This window comes from Oryza glaberrima, chromosome 1, assembly GCF_000147395.1.
Source record: "Oryza glaberrima chromosome 1, OglaRS2, whole genome shotgun sequence".
NCBI classification, from domain to species: domain Eukaryota; kingdom Viridiplantae; phylum Streptophyta; class Magnoliopsida; order Poales; family Poaceae; genus Oryza; species Oryza glaberrima.
In genome coordinates this window covers 33,136,176-33,162,451 of record NC_068326.1, presented here as the reverse complement: position 1 = coordinate 33,162,451, position 26,276 = coordinate 33,136,176, and the positions used below count along the sequence as shown (strand labels likewise).

At 44.4% G+C, this 26,276-nt stretch overlaps 2 protein-coding genes across 3 annotated transcripts; one reads left to right on the top strand and one right to left on the bottom strand.

Moving 5' to 3' along the window:
• Positions 1 to 3,775: 3,775 nt before the first annotated feature.
• LOC127764661 (laccase-4) lies at positions 3,776 to 6,770 on the top strand. Its single transcript, XM_052289569.1, has 6 exons — positions 3,776 to 3,974; positions 4,067 to 4,218; positions 4,301 to 4,545; positions 4,703 to 4,831; positions 5,332 to 6,306; positions 6,416 to 6,770. Exons 1-6 carry the CDS (start codon positions 3,867 to 3,869, stop codon positions 6,544 to 6,546), a joined length of 1,740 nt encoding a protein of 579 aa, XP_052145529.1. The 5' UTR covers positions 3,776 to 3,866; the 3' UTR covers positions 6,547 to 6,770.
• Positions 6,771 to 10,970: 4,200 nt separating this feature from the next.
• LOC127780591 (scarecrow-like protein 9) lies at positions 10,971 to 14,142 on the bottom strand. Of its 2 annotated transcripts, XM_052307524.1 has the most exons (3): positions 14,000 to 14,141; positions 13,044 to 13,834; positions 10,971 to 12,902 (listed from the first exon to the last, which is right to left on the bottom strand). In XM_052307524.1, the coding sequence occupies exons 2-3, from the start codon at positions 13,758 to 13,760 to the stop codon at positions 11,298 to 11,300; spliced, it is 2,322 nt and encodes a 773-aa protein (XP_052163484.1). In that variant the 5' UTR covers positions 13,761 to 13,834; positions 14,000 to 14,141; the 3' UTR covers positions 10,971 to 11,297. The 2 variants fall into 2 exon arrangements, with proteins under 2 accessions (XP_052163484.1, XP_052163476.1); XM_052307516.1 differs by having other exon boundaries at positions 10,971 to 13,834; positions 14,000 to 14,142.
• Between the last annotated feature and the right edge of the window lie 12,134 nt (positions 14,143 to 26,276).

Below are 26,276 nucleotides of genomic sequence, written 5' to 3'. Positions count from 1 at the left end.
TTTGACATCAATCTGCACCTCTGTTTGATCTTATTGACATGTGGATACAGAACTCACATTGTCGATGTTTGATGTCGCGATTCCGGTATTTACATAGTATGAGAATCGTTGGTACTAGGATAGATCTCAGACTGAGGTAAAAAAGATAGATACAAGGATTTTTATACAGTTTCGGGCCCCTGAATTGTCAGATAATAACCCTACATCCTGTTGGCCGAAGCCGGTATTGCTCTTATATATTCACCATAATCACACCAGTACAATATTTGGGGTAACCTATCTAACTGTTGTCGACATGGCGGTCTGAAGGTCTGACTCGTAGTCGACAACAGGGTAGCCTTCCTCCTCGAGTTCGTGCTCGGCGAGATCAGAGACAGCGTTAAATCCCTACGGCCGGTCTCTATAGGTACCGGATAGGGTTGATCCAGGCATATCTCTGATGTCGATATCCGGCGGCTTGTCTTGGCGTATGTTGGCTTGTATGTTGATCTTCTGTCTTGATCTATTGTTCCGTCTCCCCTCTCCTCCTAGAGGGTCTTGTATTTATACCCATAGGTGTCCCCTTGTCCAAGCTAGTAGAACTAAGGAAACCAATATGGATACAATTCGAGTAGTCCTTGTCGTTTCCATGTAGAATTCTATTCATCCTTCCTTATGCGGAACTCCTCCTATATCCGAAGGTTGTTTCCGTATAAGACATGGTATGTGGTGGGTCCTGCCGAGATTTAGTCAATTACTATTAGGTATATGGTATCCATAACTCTGACACACATGTTGAAGAAAGATGATACTCGAATGGAAAATCTTGATTGTCTTTTTCCCTATATCTCACTACTTTTATGCAATTCATATTCAAAAGTAATGGGTATGGATTTCCACGATGCTACTAACAAAATAACAAATAATATATCACATTTTGCTTCTGAATAAAGCATGTCGTTTCAGATGAGCTATTATATATTCGTATTCTTTGGTTAAGAACTATATAACTTATTTTTATTCTACATATATTAACTAGTAGAATTTCCCGGGCAATTTTTTATGTAGCTATAGATTTTATATTCAAAATACAACTGGATTTGACATGCAAATATTGCTTATATTTTCACAAATACAGTAGTAGTATCCAACTATATTGATTAGCCGTTATAATCTAGATCTATCATTATCAAATAGTGCATATTTTTCTTCTTTTCCTTCTACTAAGCGTTAATTTCTGGACCTAGAGTAAAAGTGTGGTGGTTACTTTTCTTCCTATCTTAATAATATACGATAGATACAACAATATAGCGTTGTCATGTGATAAACATTAGAGCCGTAACTAGGGCTTGAAATTAGTTGAATGGGTTATACCATAAGGAACCTACCAACCAATGACTGGTTTTTGTTCAATTTGTTTTACTAGTAGTATTTAATTTTATAAGTAACCAAAAAAATCAAATTAAACCATAGCTAGTTAACGTATATTCAGAGTCAAATTTGTTAATTTCGTTGCAAGATATAGAAGTTGAATTTTTACTTCATGTTTGTGGAGTGATATATCACATGTTAATATATTATCTCAAATTTTTTCAAATTTTTCATAACCATTTGAATAGCATTGCAAACAACGAGAGGATATCCTCTCGAGGGATCAAAATCCACTTCCTATATACTATATTACTTCCTCCATCTAAAATGTAAAAGACTTTAGGTTGTCCAGATTCGTAGTACTTCAGGATATGTTATATATACTCAAAATCTCTTATATTATGGGACGGATGGAGTATATACTAAGTTTGCAATTTTATAAAAGCCTTTAAGGTATATGCTTTGAGCATTCCAAATAAACAAACAACAGGGAAGAAGTGTCTGAAAAGGTACGAACTGTGAGATGCATTTGGCGATGCCATCTTACTGTTGATCATGCTTCTGTTCGAGTCAATATAATACGAAGAAAAATGTTGCAGCGCTCGGTCTGGTTGGGTCAAGCATCCTTCTCCCCGTTGGGAATAGTACAAGGAAAGAAGCCACCCTAGACTACACCAACCATGCAGGTTGCACCTACTGGATAGATATATATCTTGGGATCCATGTCAAGTGATCATGCAACTTAGCCATTGTTGAGCATATATTATATATACATAAAAAATAAAAAGCTTAGGTTCATTGTACTGTAGGTGAAAACAAGGGACGAGCATATCAGGAAGTGATGTTACCGCTTAGCGATATGATTATGGTGAACTTTGAAGGTATATCAGAATGGACATTGACGAAATTAAACTGCATGCCTAGCTTGCTATACTACTACCACTATATATGTAGGTTGCTGATGGTGATTGACAAAATAATTGTCCGTCGATCGAAGTGCTTTTCAAAAGGAGCTAATCTCGATGTAACAGGGGAAGTACTCCCTGCACTGCGTGTATGGTACGTGTGTCGTGTGATGTTTAATTCGATTAAGCTGCACAACCTAACCTTGAATGTACCCATAAGAGAGTATGGTATCTAGAAGAATAGAGAACGAAGTACCTTATCAAAATATAGGGCCAATAACTTCTGACATGTCAGCTCCTATATGAATTTTGGTTTAAGTTGTCATGATTTTATATGTATGGAGTACACCTAATACATGCTCGAAGTTATTTGCATATTAGATCATGTTTGACTTATTGGCACTTGATCGAATGAATTTATGTGGAACCAAATCAGCTAGAAAGTACAAAGAGTACATTCATGTGGAACCGTTCGTTTTAGTTTCTGAATAAAGTAACCATCACATTGATTCAACAGTTTTGACAACTGACAATGTATGCCCCCAAAGATATTTCATTTCCAACATGTTTAGTGCAAGACTTAATTCACTGGTTCATTACTTGGACAAGTGGAAAGTCTATTTGGCACTTGAGAACGTCCCCTCGTTTTTTACATGTCATCGAAAAAGTCATTAAAAAGTCCTTTTAACAATATACTCCATCTATCTCAAAATATACGCATTTTTAGCTATTTTGGGACGGAGTTAGTACAAATTAACAGTATAGATCAATGAAGATATATCACTTCAGAAACATCCAAATTTAAATTTAACTTGTACATGTAAAAAAAATTAACGATGTGTTTGTATTATATTTATGCAAGTCATATTTAAACTTACATATGTTAGTGGAATACATAATATACCACATATTTATATATTTTGTCATTCTCTCTAAATGTTTTTGATGATTTTCTAGACGATATGGCGCTAAAACAAGAGTACATCCTTTAAAATCTACATCCCGATATCAGTGCTATGTTTTGAATCTCAAAAAGTCGATTCTTGCATTGTAACCAATTCGCAGTAAACCAACTTCTTTATTTTATTAGTTTGCATAGTTTTAACTTTCAGTTTCAGCAAGCTTTTGCATCATATCAGAAACAGTACGTGCCACTATGCATGCAAATTAATCAACACAGTTCAGGCGATCGATCTATTGCATGGATGGTACATACAACAAAACACGCATGCATGGTCAAAAGACTGAAAAACAGATGCATGGTTGCCGCTGGCTTTGGCTACACTCCAAAGCCAGAGCACTAGCTAGCTAGCTCAAGCTCAAGCTCCTCCCTTGATCGTTCATCTACCGAATCACCAAACAAGAGGTGTCGCCTAAGCTGCGTATCTCCTCGCCTACGGCCGCGCGTGTAGAAAAAAAAAACCCTCAAAGAAATGGCGGTGGTGGTTGCGACACACTTGGCATGTCCTATATATATGTAGACGACTCGAGTGCTTTTTCCCAACATTCGTTCCATCCTTGCCAGGCCATCTCCCACTCAAAGTCTCACAGAGCTAGCTGATCAAGAGCCATTACAGATTGTGGCTTAAAGCTTAGGCTACACAAATTAAGATGACCATGGCTCTCTCCTCTGCTCTTCCTAGCCCTCTACTCTTGGCGGCTTCCCTACTGCTTCTCATCGTCCAAGCTCAGGGCATCACTAGGCACTACGAATTCAATGTATGCCTGCACACGCATAGCCAATGCAAAGTGATCTCGCCTTGATGAAAAGCTTAATTGATTGATTGATCGATCGATCGATCTGCATGCAGGTGCAAATGGCGAACGCGACGAGGCTGTGCAACACCAAGAGCATGGTGACGGTGAACGGGCAGTGCCCCGGGCCGGAGCTGGTGGCGAGGGAAGGCGACCGCGTCGTCATCCGCGTCACCAACAACGTCGCGCACAACATCTCGTTGCACTGGTAAGCCACCGTACCGATCGATACGATTCCTCACGCTTTAGTTTTTTGATCCGATCGATGGTGCATTCGTGCGTACGTGCAGGCACGGCGTCCGGCAGGTGCGGACCGGGTGGGCGGACGGGCCGGCGTACATCACGCAGTGCCCGATCCAGACGGGGCAGAGCTACGTGTACAACTTCACGGTGGCCGGGCAGCGCGGCACCCTGTGGTGGCACGCCCACATCTCCTGGCTCCGCGCCACCGTCTACGGCGCCCTCGTCATCCTCCCCAAGCTCGGCGTCCCCTACCCCTTCCCCGCCCCGCACAAGGAGGTCCCCGTCATCTTCGGTACGTACGTACGCACGCTGCACGCATTACGTCGTCGTACGACGTCGCGCATCGCGTCGGTTTGCACGCAACGTCGCGACATATATGCATACTTACTGATCATTGCATGATCAGGGGCTCGCTACCTTTTAATTTGATTGTTGCGTTTGTCGCGTAGGCGAGTGGTGGAACGCGGACACGGAGGAGGTGGTCAACCAGGCGGTCCAGACCGGCGGAGGCCCGAACGTCTCCGACGCCTTCACCATCAACGGCCTCCCCGGCCCTCTCTACAACTGCTCTGCCCAAGGTACGTGCATTTCGCCCGGTTAACCACAAATTAATAACCTTTTTTTTTGTTTCCAAGAAAAAAAAACAGAGACAAACGTTACCGTGCACGAGTACTGTGCTTCCTCCTGCATCTTTTTTGGCGCGTGAGAGAATTCGGCTCCGGAGGTTGGTAACAGATCAAATCACCAAAGGTGGACGGAGAAGATTCCGTGTTCCTTTCTCGTAACGGAGATGCATGGGATTGTGCATTTGTTGCTCCGAATTAATGCGGTGTGTCACTGTCATGGGATCTGAGCGTGGTACTCGACCTAACATTTTTGGTCCATTGGAAAAGCAAACTCTGTTATTGGGTCCGGCTGGTGTCACGTAAACAAAATCTTAGTTGCGACATAGCTAGGGGAGCTAGGTGCGCTTTCCATTCATGCACGTCGCCGTCGAAGAATTTAGCTAGTGATTAGTGAATATTGAAACGTGCTGACTCTGGTTACCGTTGGCATGCGTGCGTGCGCGTGGATGCAGACACGTTCAAGCTGAAGGTGAAACCCGGGAAAACGTACATGCTGCGCCTCATCAACGCCGCGCTCAACGAGGAGCTCTTCTTCGCCGTCGCCAACCACACGCTCACCGTCGTCGAGGTCGACGCCGTCTACGTCAAGCCGTTCACCGTCGACACCCTGGTGATCTCGCCGGGGCAGACCACCAACGTGCTCCTCACCGCCAAGCCGTACTACCCCGGCGCCAACTTCTACATGTCCGCCGCGCCCTACTCCACCGCCAGGCCTGGGACCTTCGGCAACACGACCGTCGCCGGCATCCTCGAGTACGAGAACCCCGCCATGTCGCCCTCCGCGGCGAGCTTCGTCAAGGGCTTGCCGCTGTTCAAGCCGACGCTGCCGCAGCTCAACGACACCGACTTCGTCACCAACTTCACCGACAAGCTCCGTAGCCTCGCGACGCCGGAGTACCCGGCGGCCGTGCCGCAGTCGGTTGACAAGCGATTCTTCTTCACGGTCGGGCTGGGCACGCTGCCGTGCCCGGCGAACATGACCTGCCAGGGCCCCAACAACACGCAGATGGCGGCGTCCATGAACAACGTCTCCTTCGTGCTCCCGGCGAGGGCGCTGCTGCAGTCCCACTTCACCGGACTCTCCAGCGGCGTGTACGCGCCGGACTTCCCCGTCGCGCCGCTGTCGCCGTTCAACTACACGGGGACGCCGCCGAACAACACCAACGTGAAGACCGGGACCAAGCTGCTGGTGCTGCGGTACAACACGTCGGTGGAGCTGGTGATGCAGGACACCAGCATCCTGGGCATCGAGAGCCACCCGCTGCACCTGCACGGCTTCAACTTCTTCGTGATCGGCCAAGGGTTCGGCAACTACGACGCCGTGAACGACCCGGCCAAGTTCAACCTCGTCGACCCCGTCGAGCGCAACACCGTCGGCGTGCCGGCCGGCGGATGGGTGGCCATCCGTTTCCTCGCTGACAACCCAGGTGAGTTAGTTAGTTAGTTAGTTATCTCTGCAATTAGTGTACGTGAAATTCGTCTTAGATATAGTACTACCCTGCTAATAATTTTTGTTGTGCAATTATGTGCGTGCAGGTGTATGGTTCATGCACTGTCATTTGGAGGCGCACACGACGTGGGGCCTGAGGATGGCATGGCTAGTGTTGGATGGGAGCCATCCGAACCAGAAGCTGCTTCCTCCGCCGTCCGATCTGCCCAAATGCTAGTCGGGACCTTACCACAGATGCCGTTGATTCTTCTTTCCTCATTTCATTTGTTCGCCAATTTGCGATTGCTTTCTCCTGAAGGAGATTTTAGTGTGTTAGCCCGTTCTTAGCTAACTTTTGTGACATTATTTTGTTCTTTTTTCTTTTATTTGTGTACAACTATACAATGACACTGTTTTGATGCTTCTTTGAATAAAAAAATGGGCATTAATTGCATGAAACTGTTCCAGAACACTCCTTGTACGTTGTCCTTTTTGCCTATATTTTTCTTTCATGAGTATCCATTTTCTTTCCCAATTAAACAAATCTGTGGATTTGTTTCCCACAACTTGAATTCAAACTATCTAAAATCAAGAGAAAATATATTACTTCCATCATTTCACCTACAGTTAATTATTTATAAGCGTAACACTTATTACCAATAAAAAATGATTTGGTCGTAAAGTTTTTATATATGTATTCTCAGAGAAGTCAATAAAACAAATAAACTATGATGAAAAAATCAACTCAAAAATTGAGTTGTAAAATTTAAAATTTGGCTACAGCTGATAAGTTAAAGAGTAAACGATGGTTTTAACTCCTAAAGAAAGGTGATGCTGTATTTACATAAGAATAAAAGGGGCAATTAAAAATACTATTACAGACAGATACATGGATCAGCTCACAGATCCTGAGACAGCAACAAGACCAACCAAAACAAGTCCGGTGCACGGATCATGGCACAAAAACTAATCAAGTACTCCAACTAGAAGAGAAGGTACTATCAAATAGTACTAATAACCTGGAAATCCATATAACAAGCTTTATAGTTCTAAAACTAGTGACTGTTAAGGTAGATGGGCTATTATATCTGATTCTGTACAGATAGCCGCAGTTCAGCAGCACAACGCAGAGAGACGGGTTAGGTGTGTTCATCTGGCCTTGCTGACAAAGCAGAGACTCCAGCTACCACACAGTTTTGGAACAGAGGCTGGGAAAGCTGCACATTAGCTAGTCCAAAATTGCGATGGCGCTGCTTGCAAAACTGGAGAATCTGGCATCCAACATAACACGTCATTTTCGCCTTGAAGGAGGAGGTAAGCTTTATCCTTCACGCGAAGTGAATAGCTTACACTTTGCGCAATGACCACACTGTCAGAGGTTGGTTGTGCTCGGCGCTGGCGAGGAAGGGGACGAGGTGCAGAGACGATCGATGTAAGAGCGATATAATACTCGGAAACTAAAGGGGGTTTTTGAAGAAAATACACCATCCAGTCCTAGTGAGCGACGTGGACCGTGCAGTTTAGATCTAACGGTATCCAAAAAAAATGTCTGCTTGGCCGCCAATTTTTCATCTAATGGATTTCACCAATTCACCCTATCCAGATTTGGATGTTACACATGATTACGGAGGGAAAAATCCAGAAAATTGCTCCTGTAGTTCTTCGAGTTCACGAATCAAGTCTCCAGAGAAGACGCCGTATGACGATGACGGCCGCCGTGCTTCGCCGCTCAGCTATCTCTTATACGCCTGCGACTGCGAGACGCACATCGTAACTAAACCTTTTCCCTCTCTGGATTAATTGCCTTTTTACTACTAGGTGAGATGAGGCGATAACATTGATACACAGCTGAACACAATATCAACCAAATGCGGGCGCGAATTGGTTTTGAACATAGTTCATTGCTCTGGGAATTGTTGTTTCTTTAGACGCAGGAAACAGAACATCAGAACATGGTTACATTTAATCTGTATTTCTCTGAATCTTTTTCCTATTTTTTTAAACCTGAATTTTTTTTCCTGACAACAGTCTTTACAGGTAGTAGAAATTAACTTTGAAAGGCTCCATTTGCAGATGTCAAATACCTTAGTTACAGCATGAGTCTAATCTGAGGTGAGGGAATAAATAAAATAGTACAGGTGGATGGAACCTCTCAATTTCATGGTTGTGCACTTTGTTCCAAACTAGATAAATATGTGGATTTCACTTTTTTTTTTTGAACCGCCTTGAAACTACTAGGAGAGAATTGATTGAAGATATGGATGATTTCCAAGATAAATGGTAACTCTGCATTACAGGTTCACACATGTACATGGACCAAGAGACCTATAACAGTGATCACCCAATATGACCTGAAACAGCAGAAAAATCAACAAAAACTAGTCTCATAAACATGTCACAATCGATGCCCATGTCAAATGTACCTTCGGTCTGAATCTAGCGATTTCTAGGTAGACGTGACAATTATGCGGATTCTAGTCGCTATTGAGAAATATACATAGCGAAGGAGGCAAGGAGGATTCTAGGTAGATGGACAGCATAACTGAAAGGTGCTCGTATGTCTTTGCTGACAAAGAAGATTGGGCTGCACAATTTTCCGATACACACGGAGATAGCTACATAACAGCTAACGCCAAATTGAGCCGACCCAGCTTGCGAAAGAAGAACTGGACATTTAAGCGCACATGTCGCATTGCCATCTACTTCTTGAAGGAGGAAATTTTCATCTGAAGTGAATGCAGCGCAACGGTGACTAATCTTCGTTTGTGACTAATCAGATGGTCCTAAGTGGGCCTTCATTTGGGCTTCATAGTCCTAAGCGGGCCACAGCATCTAAGACTATGGGCCTGTGGCTCACCCGGACTTGGCCCAGCTACGAGTTTCACATCTTCTTCCTTTAGCCAGTCGTACTCTTTGCGAATTCCAAATGTAATTTCGCCTCGTCAACAACTCAACACTGTAATCTCTCCACATCCGTCGCTATCAACATTGACCAAAGCAGGGTCATCTAGGCTTCCCAGAGACGTTGACACTTGATTGACACTAATCCAAATGGATCAATCGGTTCTCCCCTGTTTGCTCCGTCAAACGCCTATGGGCAGACAAAACCAATTTTCTTTTCCGTCTTAGGCGCGAGTTGACACCACAACTTGCATGACGGCATTCTTGTACATCCTGCTGCCTCCCTACTTTCTTCACGTGTACACTGCACGGAGACGACTCGAGGGAACATTATGCTGCAAACAAAATTCTCAACTTGGCCTTCACACAAACAGTACCACCGCTGTCACGCCGTACATAAAAAAATTATAAAAACTGATGCAGTTGCGAGTTTTGTATATACCCATCTGATGCGAACCGAATCCAGTTGAGCAGTATAATACCCAGGGCAGACACCAAAGTACTACTCCCTCCGTACCATAATATAAGTGATTTTGAGTTTTTTCTTGCAACATTTAACCACTCGTCTTATTTAAAAAAATTTTAAATTATTATTTATTTTATTTGTGACTTACTTTATTATCTACAGTGCTTTAAGCACAACTTTTTGTTTTTTATTTTTGAAAAAAAAAATTAAATAAGACGAGTGGTCAAACGTTATAAACAAAAACTCAAAACGGAGGGAGTAGTATATCTTTGCTTGATCCCATTGTTCATTTCTTCCTGCCAACATGTACTGCTGCTAGTCGTGTTCAGTGAACCTGTATTGAGCTGAACCTGCACTTGTGGTGAGTGGTGACCTAGTGTGAACGGTATATTTTTCTTTTTTTGGAGGGGAGCACGGCCACGTGTACTCCTCGTCCGTAGCGGCTGGGTGTCCGCGGCTTTTATCATCTTGGTTTAGCGTCTTGGCCGCGCACGACAGATTTGCCGATTTGTTCGCGCCAAGCCGCCAATGTGTGTGACGAGTGACGACGACCTGGCTTGTCTGTAATTGTTTATCGCCGAGCTGGGCGGTAACTTTCTGCCGTGACCGATGCTTCTTGCTGAGTTGCTGTGCTATGTTTGCTTCTTATACGTGGACGTGTTGTGTGGATGTGTCTTTGTTGCGTTTACTGTAGCCACAGGTTTTTGTGTGTGTGTTACTACCACGGCTGGACTCTCCCTGCAGGCAGCATCCATCGCTGTTGCACTTTTGAGCGGTAGTTCTTCCTTGCAATGCAGGCGCGTCTAGATTCATTGCAAAGTTGGACTGATCTTATTTTTCCTGCTATTCGTGACGAGACAGATCAGCACGACGCATACGGCAAAAAAATGGCTGCTCTAATTTTGGCATTTTAGAAGATGCGCCGTGATTTTCAGGAGAGAGTGATGCGCGTGGCGGGCTATTTCTTCCATTCCAGCAGTAGCTAGTAGGCGCCAGATCATTCGTGTGATATGGCAAACGCAACAGTTCACACGTTGCCGACTATCCTTCTATGGATAAACACATTGCCTATATGCGACACGGCGCTAATGCAGTATCAAGTTGCCATGGTGGCATACTTGCCTTTCCCAACCCCAGATGTAATGTAACATAACAGATGCCAGCCAATTCAACAAACAGGTCGAACAATTCAACAAGTACGAATAGAGAATGCACGTGCATGATAGATTATCCAGAACCAGAACTTAGTGACAAGTACTGAATGTTTGGAAGAAATACTGTACAAGGCTCATCCATACATAAGACAACCCAAGGTCTACAACTTCAACATATCTAGCAGCTCCACCAAAATTGAACCAACTGTTCCCGTCGGAAGCAACAATAATGATCACAACAAATGTGCAGAGATTCTAGGAACAGGCGGGTTCATCTTATGTACGGACAGAGATGAACCAGATCATCATATAAGACAATTCCTAAGCAGAAGTTTCCCATTACTTGGTTGTTCAAATAACATACCTAGCAATATATTGCCTACCAGGAACAATCGGTCCAAATGCCCCCCAAAAAAATATGAACAGGTCTACATTTACAATATCATGCAATAATTAGAGCTGAACAAGCTATGAAGATGATCGATTATCTGGCTTCCATGTCGACAGTGCGAACAAAATGCGCCCTTTCCATCCTTGTAGTAACCACCTGTTGTCCTCATCGATGATGAAGTCCTTGTGGTAGCACCTGACCTTCTCCCGCGCACGCTTCATCATATCCTGGTTCAATGGCAACTGCTTGAACCCAACCCTCTGGTTCCGTACCTGCCATTGCTTGTATGTCTCTGGCCTCTCCATCCTCTCCAGTCCCTCACAAGAGATCACATTGATTGCCTCCCGGCTAAATAGAGCAGACTCAATGAGCAACCTCTGCTCATTATCCTTGGGAATGTTAGTCTCCAACATGTCGAAGATAGCAGAATAGTGGAACAAGGCCTCCCGGAAGCGTGTCACAAAAAATGGTGCATTGTAAGATCCATTCACCACCCCATGAATGAACACATGTGGGTTCATCTTCCTAATTGTCTTCAATGCCATGTTCCTTGGACTCTCAGCCACCACACTCTCATCCATCAAATTCTTGAATTTGAACATGCAGTTGACAATCAGAACCTCATCCTCCTCAATGTGGAGATCCTCCATCCGGACAGCCTCAAATCGAGACGCAATAGCTTGGAATTCAAAAGGAACATTGAAGGTCTGAGCATAATCACTTAGATATCTCCCCGTCTCCTCTGTGCGTTCTGCTGGGCGGAAACCAGGCTGAGGTGTGTCAATTCCAGTGATCCTAAGCTTTGGTGGGCCTCCAGGCCTGTTAGATAGCCGCTGAATAAGACACGGCCACTGAAATCCATAGTATATGCCATAATCGACAATGTGAACTTTCTTGGCCTTCTCCACAGCATTCAAAATTGTTTGATTGGCAAAGTAATGAGAGATCTTCTTAAATGGGCAAGCTGCCAAATAAAGCTGGTACGCTTTCAGCACATCAGTGCATGGAAGCCGAGTTATCGTGTAGTTCTTGTAAATTTGACTACCAGTACCTGCCAGCCTCGCCTCGAGGCCGTTGGCGAAGCAGTGTGCCAAACGCTGATCACCATCACCATTGGCATGAGCATGCTGCCTGATCTGCTTCAGGAGCTCAGTTGCACTGCGCCTGTCATCAGTGGCCACAGACTGAGCACAATGGATGAGAAGGGTCTCCAGGTCAACCACCTCCTTCTTGGGTTGTTTCTTTCCACGACCCTTGCCATGGCTGGACCCTTTGCCATGGCCTCCGCCTGAATGTTTCGCCACATCATGCTGCAGAGCCTCACGCAACTCCTTAACACCTTTTGAGCATGTCTCACCATTGCATAGCAAGACCTTGTCCATCAAATCCCTCACAAGGTGGTCAGTGTCAATCCCTTGCGCGGAATGCTTGCTGCACCTCCCTTCCTCCGCATCCAGGTCATCACCATAGAAATGCTTCTTTCCTCGGTGACCTGCTGATTCAACATCAGAGGTTTCTGTCTTCACCTTCACAAGCTTCGTCTCTTGTCTAACCTCACCAAGGAACCTACTCCCCTCATCTCCACTGTAGAGCTTATCCACATCAATCACAAGCTTGCTCTCATCAGGAAGAAACTTGCTTGCCTCTTGAAACCCGCGGCGGAACTGCAAAGCCTGTTGGTTCTGCACAACAAAATCATTCAGGCTAACATCAGGCAAGACACCAGCCGGGCTCAGCAACGACTCGAATCCTTCTGAGAAAGTAACACTGCTGCCGTTCGAAGACGCGAACGACGAAGATTGCGACAGGAAGTTCTCACGAACCGGCTTGGTCTGGAGCTGATAGAATTCCGTCGGGTCGTACGGCCAGGCGCCGCCCGATTCCACCATGCCCCCCGTGGGGATCAGATCCCCGTACAGCTGGGGCGTCTGCGAGAAGGCGGCCGTGGGGAACTCGAGGACCGGCGTCTGCGGCACGGCGCCAAGCCCGTCGGAGGACGAGCTACAGTTGCAGGGACTGAGGCTGTTACAGGAGTTGGCGGCGCTGCTGCCGTCGGGACTCTCGACCGAGCTGCCGCCCGAGTACGGCGACTGGTCGGCGAGGATCTCGAGGAACGGCTTCTCGGCGGCGAGCAGATCATCGGCGTTCACCGGGTAGTGCTCGAACTTCTCGTCGATGTCCTCGGCCATGAGCATGCGGTTGATGTACCCCAGGACGATATCCGAGAAAGCCTCGGAGTCGTCATGCTGCGCCGCCGCCGACGACGCCGCCGAAGCAGAGACCGAGACATCTCTCGGCGGCGACGCGCCGTTGGTGGAGGCCGCCGAGATGGGCTGCGCGGAGACAATATTCAGGTAGTCGCCGCCGCCGCCGCCGCAAACCGCATCGGGCGAAAGGAACAGCAGCGGGTCGAACTCCTCCGCCGTCGCGAACCCATTGGCGGCGGCGATTTGGGGGTAGATTGGCAGCGGCAGGTGCGCGTCGCGCTTGGATCCGGGCAGCATCGTGCACACGTCGTGCACCCCAGCATCCATGACCATCTGTATCCACCACCACCAACAACTCTACCGCCACCACAGAGCATGCAAACCTCCCAACACTCGAATCCCCCCACCTAGCAAATGCGCCAAAAAAAACACCACGAAAATTAAAACAAAAATCAGAAACCCGCGGCGACGAAGGAGCAGCGCCTCGTCGAGCCCACGCGCCGGCTAGTCCGACCCGTCACCCGTAAACAGCACGCACAACATCGCAGCCGACGAGAGCTCGCGTCGCGTACCTGCTGCGGCGGGAGGGAGACGAGCGAAACGAAGGGTGAGATAAGAGAGCCGAGAGGGGAGGGGAACGGAGGCGGACCAGTGTTTTCGAGAGGCGCAGGTTGGCCTGGCCCGAGCCGTTCGCCGACTATTAAAACCGAGGCTATGCGCTCGCGCAGCCGAAGTGTCGACACCTTCCCTGCGCCTGGTCCACGGCCGCGGAGGTGGGATGCGGGCGGGTTCACGGAGAGGGGTTGCGCCGTGGGGAAGGTTCGTGGAACGAGCGCGAGCGGCCTCCTGGGCCGAGAGCTGGGTGCGGGGGGTGGACCGTGTCCGTAGACCGGATTGTTGATTACTGGCCGACTTGGGCCAGAAGTATTTTGTTGTTGTGGTGATCCACATCATCACCGGGGACGTTTGTTGTGGTGGTCGATACTTTGACGGTTTGACTGATTGAGCAGCTTGGTGACTCTAGCCAGATGGGTGTGATAGCAGCGTGCAGCTGCAAACATATCAAATTTGGCATCAGTTTGATAGAAAGGGTTGTTTTTGGTTTGAAGTTGTATCAAAAACTTGCCGCGCTAAATTTTAAATAAGTTTTGGTACTATCAAAATTTTGGTAGTGTTGTATTGTTTCAACTCTATCGAATTGGCAAGAATTGGTTTCAATTCATATAGGTAGCAGGTACTATTCAAAATTAAGGTTGTGTTCGAAAGTGTGTTCAACCTATTTCTTCTGCACGAAAAATAAGGTAGCCCATAATTAATCAAGTATTTGAAGAAAAAAACCTTGAAAATGGACTAATATAATTTTTAGAATAACTTTCCTATAGAAAATATTTGCAAAACACATATCATTTAACCGTTCGAGAAATATGTGTGTGAAAAACGAGTGAGTAGAAGATCCCAACCTACAGAGCCAAATAGTCTAACAGATGATTGGTAGGGTAAGAATTGTTAACCTTTTTAAGTCTATACAAGGATGATGAGTGTATAAGGAGAAAAAAAAGAGCATCTAAAATTTATAAGCGCATTACGAATGGAAAAATATACATGCGGTGTTTAATTGAATGGAGGACATGCATGCAGCATTTAATTTCGTCGTGTCGTTAATAATAGCGAGAGCAACCCACGTACATGTATGCAACCAAGTAGCTTACGGTCGAAGTTTTATTTCTCCTTGGTTTTAGTAATAAAATTTCTAATTATTCTAGGAGAGAGTAAGTGGGTCGCTAAAATGCTAGACTTTGTAACTCTATTCATACCCTTATCTTTTTTAGCGGGGAATGTAAAATGGATAGCCTCACTGAATTTGATGAAATATGCACGCCATTAACACCCCCCAAACCCAATGTCTTCAGATCTCAGACGATTCTGTGAACTGAATTGAAGTAGGAGTATATATGTGCTAGCTTGCGTGTTCAATCTATGTTCTTTCTGACACGTTCAGGTTGAAGTATATAGGTCATGCGCATATTTATTTTACACATCGAAAGGCCAATTCTAGACGAACTTGGTTTTTTTTTTTTTTTTGAAACTTAGTTGTCTGCACTATAAACTCGGGAGACGAGCGTAGACGAAGAGTACAAGTGTAGACGTACGTTGTCATCAATTATTGAGTGTATTTGAGTAGCTAGCAAATAACCAAGTATTTGGTCGATGATCAATTCGCTGTTCCCTTGGCAAGAGATATTTAATTAATCAGCTAACTCCACACAAAATGTCTTAAGCAACTAAGCAATAAGACTGAGTGACTGACTAACTACTACTCCGTACTACTTAATTTACCAATTGGCATATAGAATACCGATGACTCGACATGGATTGCTCCATATTATGACCTGTACATGTGACCATCCTTACGTACTGTATATACATTAGCATCCGTATATGTGATCATAGTCGCAGAGATATAAATCGTGACGTCGATAGAAAACAAGGCATTGGTCCATCCATGGCCATCCCCTAACTGTGGCAGACAGCTCATATAGTGCCTGCATGCACGAGCTACATCTACATCAAGTATAGTAGTATTCTTAACTCATGGTGGTAATTTGATTTTCTTTATTAATATGAACATTTTTTTATTTGGGGAGTTTCTAAATTTCAGTTGTTTTAATTTTATTTCTAGAATACGCAAATAGCGTGTATATATCTTTATACTAGGGTTGATAATTTGTTTTTTTATTAACATGAACATTTTAAATTTGGGGAGTTTCTAAATTTCAACTGTTTTAATTCTTTTCTATAATTTGTAAAGCGCATACCTTTGTACTAGGGTTGAGTACTTGAGTATATCGCTTTACACACTTGGCTGTATTCTTTTGGAACCCCTACCCTCCACACGGAAAACAGAGCGATAAATTAACACGTGCTTAATTAAGTATTAGCTATAAAAATTTGAAAAATGGATTGATATGATTTTTAAAGCAACTTTCTTATATAAACTTTTTCAAAACATGTGCCGTTTAGCAGTTTGAAAAGCATGCACGTGAAAAATAATAGAGATAGGTTGGGAACCCATAAGAAATAACACAGCTCAAGAGCATTAGATATGTACAGACAGAACACAAAAGGAAAAGTAGACTTGAGTGAGGAAGAGAAGGGTCGAGGGATGCAGAAGGTGATGTCTCCTAAAGTTTGGACTTTTTGGTGCGACTTTTAAACTTCATCTGTTTTAAGTTATATTTGGTTACCTTATGCGTTTTATTTCTATGATTACCGTGAGAAAATATCCAGAGTACTATAAATTAGAAGCATAGATTTAGATGGTACTCTAAGATGGATATATGCTACTAGTACGTAGTACCCACGAACCGCCCGTCGTCGCTGTATTTAGGATTAGCCGTAATTGACCCGCTTGGTCCTGTACACTCCCGTGTGCAGTGGCCGATTGACCGTGTCAGCGAGAAATCTCGCCAAGTTAAAAATAAAAAAATTCTCGCGGTTCCTGGACTGTGATTGGCGCGGTGCGCTGTGTCATGTGTGGATTATACTATACGGCGCATGGGCCGGGTTCACCGAAGGCCACGGACACAGAATTGCCTTGGCCACCAAGTTCCCCCACGGCCCCACGTGGTGGTCCCGAGCCAGACACGCCGCTCCCGCACGCCGGCCGCACGCTGGCCCGAGGCAGCGCGAGCGACACATCAGCAGACGGCGTGGTGCGTCGCAGCGGGGCTGCGGGGCCCTTCCTCCACGTCGGCATGTGGACACACGCACTTTATTACGCACGAAGGACAGACAGGACGCGTCCAGGATGAGCGGGGTCACGGCGTCACGCACTCACGCATCTGAAACGGCACATGAATTACACCGTGGAGTACGTCGTGCACCCAGCTGAGCGGCATCCGTCGTCTACCACGAGCGAGGCCCGGGGAACAGTGCCAGTGGTTACCACCACGTACCGCCGCGTTTTTTTTTTTTTACAATGAAACGAGTTCTGTTATTTGCTCAATCACTTGGGTGGTATTTGCTCAATCACTGAAGTTTAGTAACTCCTTCCCAAACACCCCCTTACTTCCTCCGTCCCATAAAAAACCAATAGTACTGAATGTGACACATTCTAGTACTATGGACAAGTACTATGATGTGTTACATTCGATACTAGGCTCGTTTTTTATGGGCCAATTGCATATTTGTTATTGGTTTGAATTGTTATTGTGAATCTGCCATTAAGAAAAATGTGATTGCATTGCCATTAAAATACAGTATGAACCTAGACTATCTGCCATCGGATTGACAGATTGAACAAACATCATTAGAAATCTTGGTTTTATGAAAATTATAAAAGCCACAGTAACAGCTGCCACAACTTTGCAAGATTAACAGCCATCCTCATGATGTTGTTGTTGTTGTTGTTGTTGTTGTTGTTGTCCATGCTGCTCATCTGCTATCACCATAGTTAGCTGCTGCGCCTGCGGCTTCTCAGCCGCAATAGACTGCATAATCGACCGCCACAACACCCGCCTCCGCCATGTCGTTTTTATTTGTAGCTACCTCCATAATTGACCGCCTCAGCGCCTACCTAGGCCCAAGCCGCAGTCGCCTGCTGCTGCTACTGCCCAAGCCGCTGCAAACCCGACCGCCGTTGCGCGTGCCTCCGCAGTCCGTCGCCCAAGCCGCCACCGCCGCCTGCTCGATTTGCTACCGGCCAAAATACATATCCTGTAACTCTTCCATCGCCATCTTGTACCTTATTATGACCGATCTATTGTTTTTTGGCCATGATTGTGCTGCTCCTGTGAAGGCTAGTGGGAAAGCTCACCGTTCGTTGTGATGAGTGGGGGCCTTGTATCTGTATTCGGATCTTCCGATAATTTGCTCTCGATTTGAAAGAACAGGTAATAAGGGGATTTGGGATCTAGGTTTCCTCAAGGAAGAGAGGAGGGGATGGGCAAAGGGAACAAATTAGTGCTGCGAGGGTTTGAAGAGAGGCAGATAGGGAATCGGTCTTATTATTCCCTTGATTTTTCACATTTGTTTTATGAATTATTTTTAGCCTCTTAATTGCACACATCAAACAACAATGGTAAATGGAAGCTATTCTAGTGGTAAATTTGCAGTTCTTTTAATGGCTATTCCAAGTTAGGAGGTAAAATTAAGTAGTGGTATATTTGCCATTCTCCCATCATTTATTACAAGCAACTAAACAATTTCAACAAATAAGAAGATAAAGTCTAATAAATCCAATAAATAAGAAGAAATACTTTTATTCAAGAGACTGATGTGGTCAAGGGTCTGTTTGATTGCCGGACGCAATTTCTCATGATTTTGTCACACCTAAGATTAATCAAGTTTAAATATCATGATTTTTATTCCTTCTAGCGAATTAGACAGTACATACTATTACTAATGACTCCGAAAAGATGACAAGATTATCTTAATCTTGCTAAGGTGTGCTAATTAGATTTTGAGCACATAATCTTAATTTGAGTTTGACAGTTTGATAGCAACTTATGGTTGTCAACCAAACGGGTCCCAGGTGTGGCAAAGACCTTCTCGCAGTTTGGTTAGATTGCAGGCTTTGAGCAAATTAAGAAGCGATTAATATCCCATAACCAAATAAACCTGGTTGTTCATTAGTTTTCTCAAAATCTCGGTATATGGCGATGATTAGTTTTCTTGAGACTCGTTAGTTTACTCCTATATACTCCATGCGAGCTGCGTCACATGCATGCAGATGCAAGTGGAGCGCGCCCCCATAGATTCCTTCTAGAAGGTCTTGGTACATTGGACCTGAGCCACAAGACCAACAACACTGACAGGTGGGAATCTTTTCGGATCAACATGAGGATGTTAGTACTATATTTTGGAGGGGCTTCAGGCTTTTCTTTTGTTTTTAAGGTTTTTTTAATTCATGGGGCAATCTTCTTTTGGTGTTTATATATAGCAAGTTGATCTTTTTATGTGTGATCATGGACAATCGGACATAAACAATCGTGTCATGCATCATCACGTACAGTATGCATTAATCGTACGTATAGTACTAGTACAGTAGCAGTTTCGATTGCTTCATCTGTAAACAAAGGTGTGCTAGGTGCATTATGGCTGAAGAAAGCTTGTTACAACTACTAATAACGAAATGACAGCATGGACATGCTCAATTAGCAACCTACTACACGTACGTTACACGACGTAGCATCAAGCACCACTCATATATGTACTAATACACCCATGCGTGTCGTTTCATCGTGACACCACACTCTCTGGCAGTGTAAATCCGCGAGAAGCTCACAAAATTCTCACGCACTGAATTTAATTAAATACATAAACATCAGCATGGAAACGTTCTATTTTAAATTGGAATCGTATATACACTCGTAACCACGTAGACCATTTAAAGTTGCTTCCCCAAGTCTAGACTTACTCCCTCATAAAAACTAACCTATCTTTCACCATCTTATTTGTCCTGAAAATAATTTGTATCTTTTAAGTAATCATTACATTAGAGTTTATAAAAGTGAGAAAAATACATTCGAACTAGATAAAGTGAGGAACAATTATATTAGGATTTGATAAAGTGAAAGATATTTTTTAATTTATATTGGTATGTGTGAAATGGGTAAAAAAGCGATGTTATTATTTTGGATGGAGGGACTACTCCTCTTGCAAAAAAGAAAAAAATCAATCGTGAAGATGTATCTAGATAGCATGTTTGTGTGTATAGACACACACACATCGGATTGAATAATTTTTAGAATAGAGAGAATATATCTTTAAAATAATCTACAAAGGTTGTAAAATAAACAGAGAAGGCTGTCAAATATAAAATGGAGAAATAACGATATTACTATCTTATCCTTGAACAACATATATACTCCATTCGTTTTAAAATAGAGTGAATTACACTTTAGGCAAGGTTATTTTACCCAACTTGCACTATGAACCAGGGTCTACCTCATGCTTTCACTTGAGACCAGGTATTCTTACAATATGTTTCACAATGGACTAGGTTGATCCTTTCTTGGCTACCATCGGCAACGAGCTACCACCACACCACCATTAAAGCTAAAGCTTGAGCTCCAGATCTTTGCAATTGCATCTCAACCTGCAATTCCTTACTCCCAACAGGTTTGCATGCCTCCACCACCTACGTTCCTCATTGCCCATCACGACAAGCTACCTCAAATTGTCCTAGACATACTGCCACATGAGCTTGGGATGGCGTAGCGCAAACAGGAAGATTTAGATGAAATACGTACGGGGTCAGCTCTGTTAGAGTTTGATCTTGAGCTCTAGCGCTAACTCAGGTCAGGGAGCCTACCTACCGGCAATGGCTAGCTTGAGCTATAATCATGGGATATGTGGGGGCTTCTCACTCCTCACTGCATGTAGGGCACAGGGTATATGCTCAAGCAGGTCTGCTTTGGCGCAGTGATGAGTGGTGAGTTTGTAAGGCTAGAAAGAGCTCACCAGTGGAGGTCCGCGTGCTCGAAGGGATTAACCATAGGAGCTCACAGTGGATTCGATTGAATCGGGAGGGAGCAGGGAAGCACGTAGGGGATTGAGGATTGAGGAAGAAGACATCAGTGGTTGACGCGTGGGCCACTGGTCCAACTTGCAAAATTTGGTGATAAAATCTTGTCTAAAGTGAAAAGTTTTGCTAATGCCTAGCCTAATGTGCAACTTAGGTAATAAAATATGAACCAAAGTGTAATTTACTCTTTAAAATATAAAAACCTTTAACTAGATATAACATATGCTAGAACTATAAATGTGTATGTAATTTTAAAATATGTATCATATAACTCTACATTTTTATGTTTTGAGACAGAAGGAGTAGTAGACAAAGCTAGCTAATTAATACTACTAGGGCTGAGTTTAGTTTCAAACTTTTTCTTCGAACTTCTAATTTTTCATCACATCAAAACCTTTCCACACACACAAACTTTCAATTTTTTCATCACATCGTTCCAATTTCAATCAAACTTCTAATTTTAGTATGAACTAAACACACCCTAGCTTTCGGCATTTTTTTTTTTGGTCAGATCACTCCATGTATGCCACGACAAATAGGGTATAATTCAGATAATTGACACACGGCGCTTATTGGCTAGTTGAATATCTACATGGACAGCTAGCTCTAGCTGTTACCGTAGAAGTTTGTTGTAAAATACGTGGTCCGATACAAACCGTCAACACTTCACTGTCAGCAATTTTAACACGAGAAAAATTGCACGCCTTTGAAAATTCCTCTTTAATTTATATAATTATTAGTCTGTCATGTGCCCACTGAGTATATTTTATATATAACGCCATGCATCAGCCATCAGAAAAACGTCACTTAATTTTAGTTGATGTCGTCATTTAGTTTGATCAGCTAGCTGGCCGGGAAACCAGACTTTGCTAGCTGCGGTTTTAAGTCTTGATCTCTCTGATATATCCATCGATTTCAATCGAACTGATATACTCTGTAGACCACACGAGTATACTGTATACTACAGCACGTACGAAATGACATGCTCAATGTCCATAATCCAGCAAGGACTGGTCGATCATGCATGCAACTACGGTCGCCGTCAGAAGTCAGAAAAATCTGGTCATATAGCGCTCTGTTCTTCTTGACTTCCTGTGAAGTTCTGATGCTGTGACAACGTACAAGTGCACTCGTTGTTTGTACTTTCGGATCTGTTTAATTATCACGTTATCCAAAACATAAATTAATGTTTCTGATCTACCTGCTTCAGATCATGCTGTCATCGCTAAACGCTAATTGGCGATCCAGTAATGATAAAGTATGTTGCTAATAAAGCGTTGGTGCCAGTGTCCTGAAACAAACAGTGAAACCTGATCAGGTTAGTCTCAATAATTTCGTTGCATGTGTTTCGTTATCTTGTGGTGGAAGAAGCCTAAGCACCTTCCTGGTAGTTTGGTACCATGGTTGCTGCAGGTCCTTGCATGCAGGAGTGAGACTGTGAGTGAAGAAACTGCCTTGATTTAAACAATCATTTCTATTTTCTATGCATCCATGAAACATCGCACTAACAAAGCACAAACCCGTTCTATATAATTAATCGCTAATCACTGACCGTCAGCTGACCGCCGACTGTCTTGTGGGCTAAGCAGCCATGTAAGAATTGTTTAATTAGGCGCACCAAACAGCGTCCCGGTGCAGTGTACTCGTATGCCCCAAGCTTTAAGGGTGCTTTGCTTTGCAATTTTTTTTTCCTGGGGATAGCAGAAAGTAGCATATTGACCACGAGCGAGGTTAGATGGGGCTTGGAGATGTCGCCTTTGACTTGGCTTTCCTGCAGCTTCGGTCTCGGAGTTGTCCGGGGCACGTAGCTCGAGCAGATAACGAAAATTTTCTTGATCAGTTTGGGAGAAGAGTTGGGTTTGACCATGACATGTTGCCTTGATGACATAATACAAGGACATCAGTTGCATTCGCACTCTTCTTTAATTATGACATCATTAATTTTCCCTTAATACTAGGTGTATTGTTAGAATTGTATTTTTTTTTTACGGAGGTGGTAATACACTATTCCCCAGCCAAATAGGACCAAATTTGAAAAGAAAAAAGACAACTTTTTACTGAGAATAAATTAGGCACCTAAATTATCTCGACGTGAGCTTAAAGTACTTTTGGGTGCAGTTTGCTGCGATATAATATTTGCTGTCATGTCATCCTTTTTAATTTTGAAGCAATTTATTTATTTTTTTTATTGTAGGCAGCGTGCATTCTAGCTATGCAGAAGTCATAATTGATTTTAGAGTAATTGTATCACTTTGATATAATTGTCTAAGATTAATAAAGCTTTCTTTATAAAAAAAATGATTAACTGAATTAGTCTCAATTGTACACTCTTATTCATGGTAACTGTATTTCTACTATTATTTAAATTTATCCTAAAATAAATGTCACAATAAAGTACTAATTGTCCCATCAATCACTTCTCATTTAATTTTCTTCCTAGTATTCTACATAATTATTCTTTCGCTATATCCTATACATCATTTAGAGTACAATACTTTTTTCTTTCTCAAACCTTAATATACGCTAAATAATTTAGAGTTACAATTATTTCGGGACGGAGATAATACTATTATACTGCTATGCCGAAAGAGCGTCAACAGTACTGTTAATTGCACACTTCATTGAGTCACTTGGTAATTATCTTTATAGTCAAATTTATGAATCAAGCAGCTTCGTTTGAAATTATCTTTAGAGTTCTTTCACTACTTTAGATTGTGCATTACAGCCTTCGCGCATTGCAAGTTCTGTATAGCAATTCTCTGACAGGGGGGTAGGGGACACACAAAGCGTCTTCGTCCTTGCAATGATAGTACGTAGCTGTCGTAGCACATGTTTATCTTCTAGAAGGTCTACGTGTTGTCCAGATCCCGTGGATGCAAATTAATTGCTAATAACGGCCATGGATCCCAGATTGATTCGGTGCTCTGGCTGCCACCCAAAAGAAGCCTCATCGTTTACCAAATAAATAAATTCAGCTACAGTTAAAACTTAAAATTTAAATTGATTTTATGGTATTTTTAATATAATATCTCTTTTAACATTGATTTTTAAGTCGTTAAAAACACATATATAAAATTTTTAAATTATTTTTCAATCACTAATAAAGCTGTGTGCTATATAATCAGCTCTTGATTATATTAACCGAATAACCGATGAGGCTATTGGGGACACGTGCCACTAGAAGGAACCCAAGGAGCTCGAGAGCTGAAACATGAAAGTTAATCCTGACATTGGAAAACATAAACTTAATTAATGAACAAATTTACAGCATTGACCACAGTTCAGGTTCAGGACCGATGGAGCCCTGAGGATCCAATGGTTTGCATTTGTCTCTGTACTATGGTATAAAACTCAATTCGGACCTTCTCAATCACATTACATCAAGATTAGTGAATTTTCGTTTGAACTTTACAGCCATTTTGTAGAGCACTTCAATTTCTACGAAAATCTGGGCAGTAGATCGTATAACAAACGAGTCACACCCTCGATACACAAGCTCGAATTCCCGCAGCAAATTCAAATGTTACCAGTGACGGCCCACATATGGCCCAATCAGCCCGTCCTTCTCGTTGAGGCCCAATCACGAATCTTCCAGAAGCTAACGGAATAAGTTCACCGCAGGTCCCTCAACTTGACAACGAGATTTTTTGAGGTCCATTAACCACAAAACCAGAAATGTGTACACCTAAACTCACTCAAATAGTTTAAAAGAGGTCCCATGGCAGTATATATAGGTGGTTTCGCTGACGTGGCATCCTAGTCAGTAAAAAAAATAAAAAATATGTGGGACCCACATGTCAGCCGTCCTCTCCTCTTTTCTCCTCCTCTTTTCTTTTCTCACTTCTCTGCTCTTCTTTGGTGAGGGAGGCCGGCAACGGGTAGCGCGCGTGGCGGCCGGGCGGAGCGGGCGCGGCGACACGCGGGGAAGAAGCGGGAGAGGGGAAAAGGAGGCCGACGCGACGGTGGGCGGCACGGAAAGGGGGAGAGGAGGCAGACGCAGCGGCGGGCGGCGCGGAGAGGGGGAGAGAGGCGGCCGAGACGGCAGGAGCAGCGGGCGGGGCGGAGGGTGGCGCGGAGAGGGGGAGAGGAGGCAGGCGCGCCGGCATGCGGGGACGACGACGAGGAAAGGGGGAGAAAGGAGTCGATGGCCAACGACAGTGGAGGCGGGTGAGCATGGCACCAGGCTGCTCACCCTTGCTGACCAGGCCCCCCGCTCCGCCGCACTTGCCCGCTGCCCTCCACCCACCGCTCCTTCGCCTGCTGCACTCATGGAGGTCAACCAACACGATGACGACGCAGGCAATGAAGAGCTGGAGCATGACGAGCGCCACCGATCTCGCCCGCCGTCCACGGCTAGCTTCGCTCGCCAGTCACTCTGTTGTCGCTCTCGCTCGCCGCTCCGCTTGCTGCTCTCGTCCGCTGCTTCCGCCGTCCCGACCGCCTCTCTCCCCCTCTCCGCGCCGCCCTCCGCCCCGCCCGCGGCTCCAGTAGTCTCCGCCGCCTCTCTCCCCCAATCCACGCCGCCCACCGATGCGCCCGCCTCCTCTCCCCCTCTTTGCGCTACCCTCCGCCCCGCCCGCCACTCCCGCCATCCCGGCCGCCTCTCTCCCCCAATCCGCGCCATTCGCCGGCGTGCCCGTCTCCTCTCCTCCTCTCCGCGCCACCCTCTGCCCCCGGCCGCCCCGTGCCGCCACGCCTGCTCCGCCCCGGCAACCGCGCGCACTGCCCGCCGCCGGCCTCCCTCACCGAAGAAAAGCAGAGAGAAGTGAGAAAAGAGTAGAGGAGAAGAAGAGAGGAGAGGGTGGCTGACATGTGGGACCCCGTATTTTTTTTAATATTTTTGGATGACTAGGGGTGTGTTTGGCAACCCAGGTTCCCAACCTCTCTCTCTCTCATATTTCGTGCGCACGCTTTTCAAACTACTAAACGGTGTGTTTTTTTCAAAAAGTTTCTATACGAAAGTTGCTTATAAAATCACATTGATCCATTTTTGAAAAAAATAATTTGCTAATACTTAATTAATCACGTGTTAATGTACCGCCCCGTTTTCCATGTGGGAGGGATTTGCTCCCATCCAGAAGTAACGAACACAGCCTAGGATGTCACGTCAGTGAAACCATCCATATATACTTCCATGGGACCTTCTTTAAACAGTTTAAGTGAATTTAGGGGTATACATTTCTGGTGTTGTGGTTAAGGGACCTCAAAATAATTTCGCTGTTAAGTTGAGCGACCTCTGGTGAACTTATTCCATAATGGGACCAGCACACGAAACCGGCGGCTCATATTGCGGTCGTGGGATTTTTGTCCCTCTTGCTAAC

What these genes read in the sequence shown, in the direction of transcription:
- LOC127764661 (XM_052289569.1), top strand. Translation starts at nt 3,867, where the DNA reads ATGACCATGGCTCTCTCCTCTGCTCTTCCTAGCCCTCTACTCTTGGCG. An exon ending in CACAACATCTCGTTGCACTG is followed by an intron (nt 4,219 to 4,300) that starts GTAAGCCACCGT and finishes GCGTACGTGCAG; the next exon opens with GCACGGCGTCCGGCAGGTGC. An exon ending in CTACAACTGCTCTGCCCAAG is followed by an intron (nt 4,832 to 5,331) that starts GTACGTGCATTT and finishes GCGTGGATGCAG; the next exon opens with ACACGTTCAAGCTGAAGGTG.
- LOC127780591 (XM_052307516.1), bottom strand. Translation starts at nt 13,760, where the DNA reads ATGGTCATGGATGCTGGGGTGCACGACGTGTGCACGATGCTGCCCGGA.